Raw genomic sequence first — 12126 nt, forward strand, 5'->3', positions numbered from 1 at the left:
TTTTATTCTTAATTATATGAGTCAAAGATCACATATCAGTATTAGTTCAGCAATCCCTGTTTCTGTTCCTCCCACCAGAGGTGCAGATCTCCAAGCAGCAGCTCTGCTGTAAGGAATGGCACTTGGCACCAAGTTGCAAGAAGAAATGAAAAAGTTATCACCTCATTTTGGGATTCATGTGTGCATGGAGTGTGAAATGAGCCTTACACTCACCTTTACCCGACCCTATGGATGGATTAACTGAGAGACTTAGCACAAGGACCGACATGGGTAAACCCCCACTGCTCTTCACTGCCTCTTGATCAGAACCTGGTAATTGCAACAAAAATCCTTTCAGGGGTCAGTGACTAATGCTTCCTGTTCCCAAAAATCTTTCTCCTGTGGTTTATAACAACCCTCAATGGAGTAACATCAAGTCCCCTCCCAAAAGCGCTTCTTGGGGATATTTTGAGAGCAAAAGGAGACAGATCAGGAAAGGCAATTCCAAATTGTACCAAATTTCTACAAGACTCAGCCCTTGCAGCCAATGGGCAGTTTGGCACTGGATCCAAGCTGGAATTTCACCATCATCCCCACATGCATCTCACCTTGGCTTCCTCTTGCTTGGCTCACAAAACACGGCATCGAGCACCTTCTAGCTCACAGGAGAAGATGACAGGCAAAACAGATAAACCCCTGGAAAGATCCCAGAGGACTTACAGGGTCTGTGAGCTCAGGCAGGCTGGCTTGGTAGGTGAGGGGTCTGCAGTCCCGGGTGTTGTTCACCAGCACACAGGGCAGGAACATTGGTCCCAAATCGTCCCCATCCAGCACGTCCACGGTCAGCGTGGTCGTGCTCGTCCTCCGCTCGTTCAGGTTCTGGGCTCGGTCCTGTGGAGCAAAGCAGGTCCAGCTGGTGAGACTCCCTGAACTCAGAATCTCCTGGAAAAAAAAACCTCCTAAAAAGAACCACCCCAAAGGTTTTAAGCAAGGCTGAGGATAAAACATGTAAGTGTGAGAATTATCCATGTTCCAGGAGTGATTACAGGAACTTCAGCCTCAGACCTGCAGCCTGAAAGGCTCACAAGTAAAATTAGGGGAAAAATTGAAGCAATACTGCAAGACATCTAGAGCTCAGAAATAACACAGCCTGGGAAAACTACAGCTTTTCTAAAACTACAATAATGCAGCGTGTTTGTAGAACATAAAAAGGCCCCGTGCCTTATTTATAACCAGAAATTGTTGTGGTTATACCCAAAGTACACATTAGCAACAGTTCAAGTCTTCTTTCTTCCTTTAGTGAAGAAACATCATGGCTAGCTAATATTTTGTTTAAAATACTCAAAAATATTCCCATTTCCACAGAGGAACTGCTGCATGAGCTCTCCTTTGCAAAGCTAAAACCTTGGGAGGGAATATGTCCCATGAATTACATCTTTCCCTCCTTTTCTAATGTAACACTGAAAGAAAAAAAGGAATTATTAAATTTGTTTTTTTAATTTATGCTGTTGAATAACATCATCTATGTAAGATGAAGAGCCCATTGCTCTAAATTGGATTGAATATGAAAATGCATATTGTTTTTTTCCTATTTTGCAGTTCACTCAGTTCTTGCACCAGCTTCACATTTAGAGTAAATATGGGAATTTCTGCATTCAGCTTTCTTCACAGCCAGTGATGAAAAACAATCCCAGCTACAAGGAGCAGCTTTCATCATCAACTAAACCATTTCTCCATTCCTCCAGTAAGTGCCTCTGAGTAATTCTGGATCAAAGCACATAGAGAGTAATTAATTTCCAGCAGTATCTTCAGGATGCAAGGACAACAAAGCACTGACAGTGTAATCAGAGCAATGTGATTGCACAGTACACACCAGAGAAAATTCACTGCAGCCTGTGGGGTTATAGAATCCCAGAATGATTTGGGTTGGGAAGAACTTAAATCCCATCCATGCCACCCCTGCCATGGGCAGGGACACCTCCCACTGTCCCAGGCTGCTCCAAGCCCCAGTGTCCAGCCTGGCCTTGGGCACTGCCAGGGATCCAGGGGCAGCCCCAGCTGCTCTGGGCACCCTGTGCCAGGGCCTCCCCATGCTCACAGGAAGGAATTCCTTCCCAATATCCCATATAACCCTGCTTTCTGTCAGTTTGAAGCCATTCCCCCATGTCCTGGCACTCCATCCCTTGGAAAAGTCTCTCTCCATCCTTCTTGCCAGCTCCTTCAGATCCTGGAAGGCCACAGTGAGGCCACCCCAAAGCTGAGCAGCCCCAGCTGTGCCAGCCTTTCCTCCCAGCAGAGCTGCTCCATCCCTCTGCCCATCCTGGTGCCTGCCCTGGGCTCTCTGCAGCAGCTCCAGCTCCCTCCTGTGCTGGGGCAGCTCTGCAGGTGGGGTCTCACCTGAGCCCAGGGGCACAGGGACAAGGAGCATTGAGCCACCCTTGGAGCCTGGCTTCTGCTGGCAGAATGCTGAACATGCCACAAAATAGGTAAGAAGAGAGACTGCAAAATGTATCTGCACTTCTGTGCTAGTGAGATGACAGGAATGTGGAGGTGTGGATTCAGGATCTCCTGTTGCTTCAGAGCAAATATAATTTCCCATGAACAAAGATGTATCACAACAGTGAACAACAGAAGAGAAGTTTTCATTTCAGTTGTTATCAGAAGGACAAAAAGGGAGAAAAACCTTTCACAGCCCTCAAGGGCATCAAAACCCCCCTCTGATGACAGATATCTGAGATACAGTTTATACATCACTTTTCAGTTATCCACTGCCAGCCACTCTGGAAAAACCTCTCCATACACTTGCAGTATGACTTGAAGGAAAAATCACCTCTTTATAACAAAATGCATTTCCAGCCTGAAGAATACAATGAAATTGTGTCCATTAAACTCATCTGAGTGACAATTAGCCTTGCCAGATTTGTTGGAAAATGGGACATTTAGTGCCATGAGGCTGCACTTTTCTGCATGGGCTGCACTGCACATTTGCAAGTTGCTCCTTGTGCCAAAAAGGTTGGCTTGTCACACACTGAGCAAGCTTTTTTAAGCAGTAATAATATGCCTGAGCTTTCAACAGCCTGGATAAATCTTAAATTAGATCTTCAGCAGAAGAGGATTTATCAGAGCTGCTATTTCAACAAGGCTCTGCCTTTCCTTGGGAAGGAAACTAAACTCACACCTAAATCAGGGGCACAAATAGCCTTCAAGAGATTTATACTCACATTTGCTTGAACAATGACAAAATAACGAGTCTTTTCTTCATAATTTAGTCTTTCCCTCAGAACTACTGCTCCGGACAAAGTGAGAGGAATATCAAAGGTCCTGTTGGAAGTCTGCAAATGAGAAAACAGCACAATAACATTGAACATGCCTCAAAGTTGTGTTGTAGCTGGGCCACGATGGGATGATCCTTTGGCTGGTATTCCAAGGCTGCATCTGCCCTTCAGATCAGAGATTATAAAACTTTCCATGTTTTCTCCCCACCCAGTTCCCTCCTGAAGAACCCTCCAGTAATGAATAACAGAATTCTCCTGGGTTCTTCACCTATCTGTTACTACTTCCAACCACAAAAGTCTGACTGAATCTGCTTCTTTCCCCTTTGCCATCCTGAATTTGCAGTGGTGCATTCAAATCAAGTGCTCAAGCAGCAGAGATAAGAAATCCACATCATTGTACTTATCTGCTCTTTATTCTGCCTTTCATGAGGGCAATGAAGTGCTAAACAAGCAGAGAACATCAGCGTTTAGGTGCCAGTTCATGCATACGTTCCTATCCGAGGAAATTCACATTTCAGGGTAAATGCAGATGTTAAATGGAGTGAAATACAATTTGTTCCATCTATTTGCTTCCCCTGACTCAGGTGACAAAGCTGGGGGAAAACCTGGCAGGAGGGCACACATTTCTGACCTGAGATTATCAAATTAATCTAATTAAAAAATAAACCCCATCTTTCCATGCTTCAATCTCTTGGTGCTGAAGATAGTCAGTATTTAAGTATTTTGAATAGGCAACAGCAATACAAGATTCCAAACACAGCAGAGGCACACAGGAATGTTGTTTCTTTACATCACAGAGCAAGGCCTTTTTCCTTGAAGAGCCTAAATAACTGCTAAAAATGAAAGGTTTTTTTTCAGTAAATAAATGAGAATGAGTGTTAAGTTCTCTGTGCAGCATGGGGAATCCGTGGTGGGCAGGAAAACAGGATTGGGAATGCATCCCAGACTGATAAATAACTAGAGATAGTCTGAGTTTGACACTCATCTTTTGGGATAAAGTATTTTATCCCAAGGGGGGAAATCAACAAGGGGCTTTATACTGAGGCAAAACAGAAATCATGGAATCCCAGAATGATTTGGGTTGGAAGAGATCTTAAAGCCCATCCAGAGACAGCCCTGCCATGGGCAGGGACACCTTCCACTATTCCAGGTTCCTCCAAGCCCCAAAATCCAACCTGGCCTTGGACACCTCCAGGAACGGGATAGACAATTTCTCTGGGCATTACTGAAAGTGAAATGATCCAGCTGCTGACAGCAAGGCAATGAGAGGGAAGGTAAATTCATCTGTGGTTACAGAGCTCATGGGCAGAGAAAATACTTGATGTGAAGGAAAACATTTCTTTATATCCAACAGCAACCTCTTGTTCATTTACCACTTCACAATATAAATATAAATATAAATATAAATATAAATATAAATATAAATATAAATATAAATATAAATATAAATATAAATATAAATGAATGGAGGGAAAAAATGTGAGTGGCTGTACCTTGTCATTAGGATTGTACTGGATGACATATTCTATCTGGCCATTGGGACCATCATCAATGTCAATAGCACCATTGTTTCCAGAAAATCCTGTGAAGATGGTTGTTCCAACTGGAGTTAACTGCAAGAACAGCAAGAGATCCCTATTAAAACCTTGGGGTTTTAAAGTTAATTTTAACCTTATTTTTCCTCCTAGCTCTGGCCTATAAAGCATCAAGACAGAATTTCATCTTTAAAAAAAACCCAAAAAACACAAAAAAAGATAAAAACACTTTTTAAACCTGAAAGAACCCATGAAATAAATATAGATTAAACCAAATAAAAGCTCCTTTTTCAGACTCAGGAAGGAAAACAAGGATGAGCTGCAAATGTAAACAGAACTTATTTGACAGCATCTTCATAGCAACGTGAACAGAGCCAGATTAATATTGTTACATGCAAACACAAACACCCATAGAGCTCCATGGCTTTGAGCAAACACAGGAGTGATGCTGTTGCTCCAATATTGCCTTGGCAGCAATTGAATACCCATTAAATGATGGTTTGAAAATGAATCCATTTATAATTATCCTCACGCAGATAAATAGCACGAAATCAAGGCCCATTGAGAGCAAAGACAGAAGATTTCTTGGGAGTCATCGCTTCTGAATTTAAATATTCAGGAAACTTTGCAAGTAATCAACCTGAAAGGGAGGAACAAATGAACAAACACTTGTGGATTCAGCACAACCTTTGCTCCCTGGTGCTCCCCACATTTGTGGCCCTTCAGTTCCCAGAGTCCCACTGGCCCCTCTTCTTCCTTCCAGAGCTTACCCAAAGCTGCTGCACATATTTAAACCCAGAGGGCCTAAAAAGGTTTGAAGTATTGGAAGAAGAGCAGGAGGCAAAGGACAGAGTGATTCCAGCATTTGGTGCAGATGTGGGTGTTATTTCACGTTCCTGTTTTGTAGTGCTCACAATAAAGCAAAGACTTAACTCCCCATTTCCTCCTGCACTCATAGTTCCTGTTTTATTTATAAAGCTGCTAATTAGGGTGTAATGGTTGGCAGACTTCTCTGGGAAACATTTTCAGGGCTGACAATACTGAATCTTTGAAATAAAAGCCACCAATTCAAAGCCTTTTTATGATAAAACAAGTGGGGTTTAATTTATAATACCACCACTATACACACTTACACCACGACTCTTTATGTTCATGTTTTGCTTCTAACTTGGCTTATTTACTTCTGGAGCAGGCAGCAGAAGTGTCACACGTGGGTGCAGGAAGTTGAATGTGCCCTAATGGGTTGGGATGTGTGTGGGAGAAGGGGACAGAAGACCAAAGTAACCTGAAAATCAGATGGGCAAAGTTCCAGGATGGTTTGCAGGGGGTTTTCCCACCACTGGGAAAACCTGTGCCTTGATATCCACTCAGGCACCCCCCTGCTGCCTCCTCTACAGCTCAGGAGAGGAAAATCCCGTGTTCCTGAGGGAAAAGAGGGAGACCAGGCACCCACTGCCTGGGTGGCCTCTGTCCCACACCACCAGGCAGGACAGAGCCTGTGGGGAACATGGATTAAACATCCTGCCAGCAAAAAATACCCTGGGATGGGGACAGAGGGACACAGACCAGCAGCACTGTCCCCTATCCCAGGCTCAGCATCACTCCGTAACTCCCAGCTCCTCCTCACCATTTTCTCCTCACTCCCTGCTGCCACATGGCAGTTTCCACTCTCTTAAACCCCTCTTCCCCTCTCTAAACTCCTTTTCTCCTCTCTTAAACCCCTTTTCCCCTCTCTTAAACCCCTTTTCCCCCCTCTTAACCCCTTTTCCCCTCTCTTAAACACCTTTCCCCCTCTCTTAACCCATTTTCCCCTCTCTTAACTCCTTTTCTCCTCTCTTAACGCCCTTTTCCCCTCTCTTAAACCCCTTTACCCCCCTCTTAACCCCTTTTCCCCTCTCTTAAACACCTTTCCCCCTCTCTTAACCCATTTTCCCCTCTCTTAAACCCCTTTCCCCCTCTCTTAACCCCTTTTCCCCCCCTCTTAACCCCTTTTCCCCTCTCTTAAACACCTTTCCCCCTCTCTTAACCCATTTTCCCCTCTCTTAACTCCTTTTCCCCCTCTCTTAACTCCTTTTCTCCTCTCTTAACTCCTTTTCTCCTCTCTTATACCCCTTTTCCTCTCTCTTAAACCCCTTTTCCCCTCTCTTAACCCCTTTTCTCCTCTCTTAATGCCCTTTTCTCCCTCTCTTAAACCCCTTCTCCCCTCTCTTAAACCCCTTTTCCCCTCTCTTAAACCCCTTTTCTCCTCTCTTATACCCCTTTTCCTCTCTTTTAAACCCCTTTTCACTTCTCTTAACCCCTTTTCTCCTCTCTTAAACCCCTTTTCCTCTCTCTTAACCCAGTTTTCCTGAGTTCCATGGGGCAGGCTGAGGGCTGGGATGTGCCCAGTGCTGGAGCTGTGGATGCCTCACTCCAGGGCAGCTCCCACCTCTCCTCACAGAGACTCCTCAGGTCCTACCTGGGCACTGACACCCTGTAGCTCAAAATAAGGGAGTTTAACCAATTAATCCCTGTTTAAACAATGGTTCCATTAGTGGGAAGAGCCAGGCATGGTGCTGGCTGGTCATGGGGTGGCATGGGATGGAAATCTCCCAGGTTTCTGCTGGCCAAACAGGACAAAATCCTGGTGCTCCCAGATGGATCTGAGAGGAGCAGCTCTGGAGACATCAGACATGTAGAATACAGAATGGTTTGGGTGGGAAAAGACATTAAAGATCATCCAATCCCAATCCCTGCCATGGCAGGGACACCTTCCACTGTCCCAGCTGCTCCAGCCTGGCCTTGGGCACTGCCAGGGATCCAGGGGCAGCCCCAGCTGCTCTGGGCACCCTGTGCCAGGGCCTGCCCACCCTGCCAGGGAACAATTCCTCATTCCCAATATCCCATCCAGCCCTGCCCTCTGGCACTGGGAGCCATTCCCTGTGTCCTGTCCCTCCATCCTTGTCCCCAGTCCCTCTCCAGCTCTCCTGGAGCCCCTTTAGGCTCTGGCAGGGGCTCTGAGCTCTCCCTGGAGCCTTCTCCTCTCCAGGTGAGCACCCCCAGCTGTCTCCAGAGCAGAGGGGCTCCAGCCCCTCCATGGCCTCCTCTGGACTCATTTCAACTGATCCACACCTTTCTTGTATTTGGGATCCCAGTGCTGGACACCGTACTGCAGATGGTGTCCCATAAAAAAAAAAAACAAAAAAACCCAAACCCAAAATCATATACTTAACACTATTAAAATTAAATATTGTAAAAATGCTGTCACATCCAGGCAGCCCAGGAGATGACAGACACCCTGGAGCTGCTGGCACAGCTCCCACCAGCCCTTTCTGACAGCGTGCAGATAAATAGTGGCCAACATAAAAAGGCTCCAGCACCATAAAGCACATTAATAAGTGATAACAAAGGAGACAGTTGCAAAAATGACACATCAGTAAACACCAGAACTCCAATTCCATGCTCTAACAGTAAAAGTCAAAAGCTGAAGTCTTGCATTTGATCTATTGCACCCAAAATAACTGACTGCAGATGTGCAGACCTTCAGGACACCCACGTTTCCATTTCATCCAAGTTTTTTTTCTTGCAACACAAATGATACTAGAAAAGAACACTGGGGAAAAGAATCCTCTCCATTCCTTCATGACAGAGCTCCAGCAGCATTTGGACAATGCTCTCAGGGATGCACAGGGTGGGATTTTTGGGGTGTCAGTGCAGGGCCAGGGGTTGGAGTGGATGATCCTGGTGGGTCCCTCCCAGCTCAGGATATTCCATCATTCTGTGACTTCCAGCCCGCTCAAGATCTCACATTAGAGATTCCTGCAGCCTTTAGAAAAAATTTAGATGAGCTCTTAACACTTCAAATCCACCTCCAATCATCTGGGAGAGGCCCTCAGCACTCCAAGCCTCACAAATTTTTTACACAGAGATCTCAGCATTGTGCTGATTTTTACTATGGTATTTACCATTAGCCAGTCATAATACATTTTCCCACAATTTGTGAGGGATTTCTGAGAGACTGCTGCCACCTCCTTGTTGGAACAACAAGGAGAAGCTCAGTTCCCCTAATAAAATACAACTTTAGCCTGGAGAAAAGGAGGCTCAGGGAGGGTCAGGCTGTGGTGCCAGGGAACAGGGACAGGACAAGGGCAAAGGGCCTCAAGCTGGGCCAGGGGAGGCTCAGCTTGGATATTGAGAAAAATTCCTTCACTAAAGAGTGGAATTTTGTTTCTCCATAGGAGCCTTTGGTATGTCCTAGGAAAAGGGCTTGAAGTTGTGCATCAAAGGGTTTAACCATCAAAGTGTTTTACCTTATGACAAGAAAACTTTAGGGATTGCAAAGAGACAATTCCAGGAGTGTCAGTGACAGCCTGAGGATAATCATCTCCGTGGGAACTCAATCCAGTGGAAAAGAATCATGATGACACGAAACAAGGAAGATTGCAAAAAGAATGCAATTAAACAAACAGAGAGGAGATGCACACAATAAATCTTCCTCTTGCACAGTCTACAGCTGTAGCACTTAAAAACTTCCTTCAGCGTGATTAATGGCTATTAGAAGTCAAGATGCAGACAGAAGCATTCAGCTCTTCCATAAAACATTTGGACAATGAATTTCCCTATTATTGCCTATTTACAAAGTTAAAAATGAATAATTTTTCAGAGTTGCCCAAAAGAGCAGAGCAAAGCCAGATTTACAGTTAATCATTCTGAGCTAACACTCTTTTGATGATGTCTACCTGCAGAGATTAATTATTTCGATACCACAAGGAAAAAGGAATAATTACACCACCAGAAATGAAAATTCAGCACAAGTTCTAATTCTCAACAGCCCAAACCCAAAGTTCTGAGATGGCTGAAGTTCAAGAAAGGTTCTTATTTTGCCAAGGATTCCAATCTCTGCTAAATTAAAGGAGGAAAACAAAAAGCCCCGAACTAAATAAATGAACCAACCCCAAAGCAGCTCTAAAGTTACATGCATTTAATAAATACTGACTTCAACAGTGTTCTAGGGGCTCCACCTCTACTTCCAAACAGAATCTGCTATCAAACACCCCTGACTTGCTCTGTAGGACTCAGGAAAGTGAAAAACTAAGAGCAAAGAAAGTCAGTTTTATAAAACCCAGGGAATGCAAAACTGGAGCTGCATTTAGCTCAGATAAAAATGATCAGATAAGTTGTGTTGAACACAAAACACAGACACCACCACTGGGCCTCAGCAGTACAAGATTTTTCTTCCTAATCCCTGTATTAAGCTCCATAAATTTAAACCCCTTGTGGCAATGCCATATATTTGCCTGCAGAATATTAACTGAGCTGCATAATTCTTCTGAATTTTAACTTAGCTGCAGAACTTGGGTTTAGTATGGTAATAACTCAAATCTTCAAGTCACCAGTACGGTCAAATTTAGCCCCAGGCTAATGTCATTGTCAGGAGTTTTTCCTAACTGAATAACAATGGGATATTTTTATATAAATAAAAATATGTCATGCAAAAAACCAAGGGAATAACTCTGCAGAGGATTTCTCATTATCATAAAAATGGTGACATCAACCTTCACTTGTTTTTGCTTCCATGTGGAGATTCCTAATGCTTGGGAGAGCAGTTGGAGTTGGCTGAGACACCTGGACTTGTAAAAGCACCAGGAAGGGAAAAGGAAAACTGGCACCAAAATGGTGGAGAAACAGAAAAATTGTTTTCAACTAAGACTTTAAACAAATCAATTTTGTTTGTAACCTCATGTGGATCCCAGCACTGCCATTCCCAGCTCAGCCACCTCATCCAACCAACATTCCAGCCTCCATCAACACTGACAAGGACAAGCCCAGCTCCATGTGACAAGCCCATACTTTTAAGAGAAGAATTAAAATCCTGACCAAAAAAGTATTCCTCAATCACCAGGCAATGAAGATTTTGATTCTTAGCTGCAAAAGGCACGTTTTCAATCCACTCACATGAATTTCTCTGCACATTTTAATTTGGGATCAACTTTACCCAAGGGTCTTCTATAGGTACAAGTGTGGGAATGATGGAAGGAAACAAATCCCTAAGGACTGCTGGACAATAGACAGAATGTTCCAGAGACACTCTTTATGTCTTGAGATGTGTCAGGGTTCTGAGGGCCCAGATGAAGGTGTTTGAAGCAGTAGAGTGAGGAATTATGGCACAAGGCAAAACACACTGGAAAAAAAGGCTACAAAACACCTGGAGGAGTGGAAGGAAGGAAAGGAGGGGCCACCATATCCACGTCCACGTGAAACTGGGTTAGACAAACTTGGTCTGCAGAGGATTTCTCATTATCATAAAAATGGTGACATCAACCTTCACTTGTTTTTGCTTCCATGTGGAGATTCCTAATGCTTGGGAGAGCAGTTGGAGTTGGCTGAGACACCTGGACTTGTAAAAGCACCAGGAAGGGAAAAGGAAAACTGGCTCCAAAATGGTGGAGAAACAGAAAAATTGTTTTCAACTAAGACTTTAAACAAATCAATTTTGTTTGTAACCTCATGTGGATCCCAGCACTGTCATTCCCAGCTCAGCTACCTCATCCAACAAACATTCCAGCCTCCATCAACACTGACAAGGACAAGCCCAGCTCCATACTTTTAACAGAAGAATTAAAATCTGACCAAAAAAGTATTCCTCAATCACCAGGCAATGAAGATTTTGATTCTTAGCTGCAAAAGGCATGTTTTCAAACCACTCACATGAATTTCTCTGCACATTTTAATTCAGGATCACCTTTACCCATGGGTCTTCTATAGGTACATAAAAATCATTCAATTTCTCCAAAACACAATAAAATCTACTCCTTCATTGAGTTGTTTTATGTTCCTTATGCAAGAGAAATTTCTGTACTTTTCGGTTTACAAGCAACCAGAAAACAGAAGCAAAAATTAACCACAAACCTTTCGTCCCAGTGCATTCCTGTTGCTAAATTCACCAGAGGCAGCACCAATTATGAGCAGAATAAATGAGCATTAAAACATTTAATCACTCATTAAAACCTTTGAGAGAGTCTGAGATGCTTTGTGAATTATTTTTTTGTTAATTAATTAATGAGAGCATGAACTCACAGGGTGCTGCTCAAGGGCACAGTGGTGCCACGTCAGATGTTATCCATGGAACAGAGATAAAATAAAAAGAAGAAATTAATTAAATCAGGGTGCAGCTGGTGGAAAGAGCAACAGTGCATTTTGCCCAGCAATAATTCCAATAAATGCTTGGTGTCCTCAGAAGCTTGCTCAACTTCTGAACACAAATAATTGGGAATGGTGCATTTTGCACTCCGCATTTTGGACTTCTTGCTAATTATGGAAAATCCTTGTTTTCTTAGCATAGCCATACTGCCTGTCTT

General features: G+C 43.7%; 1 protein-coding gene across 3 annotated transcripts in view; it reads right to left on the bottom strand.

Annotated features, from left to right (window-relative positions):
* Nucleotides 1-12126, bottom strand: part of PCDH15 (protocadherin related 15) — a 642625-nt gene that overhangs the window by 186145 nt on the left and 444354 nt on the right. For all 3 annotated transcript variants that reach the window (XM_071438580.1, XM_071438579.1, XM_071438578.1), the window contains 3 exons: nucleotides 4748-4867; nucleotides 3201-3311; nucleotides 700-870 (listed from right to left, as the gene is read on the bottom strand). In XM_071438580.1, coding sequence (XP_071294681.1) covers nucleotides 700-870; nucleotides 3201-3311; nucleotides 4748-4867 — 402 coding nt within the window. The remainder of the gene's footprint in view (nucleotides 1-699; nucleotides 871-3200; nucleotides 3312-4747; nucleotides 4868-12126) is intronic.

Source organism: Agelaius tricolor, unplaced genomic scaffold (genome assembly GCF_023055355.1).
Source record: "Agelaius tricolor isolate 1412-34295 unplaced genomic scaffold, bAgeTri1.0.p SCAF_13, whole genome shotgun sequence".
Classification (NCBI taxonomy): domain Eukaryota; kingdom Metazoa; phylum Chordata; class Aves; order Passeriformes; family Icteridae; genus Agelaius; species Agelaius tricolor.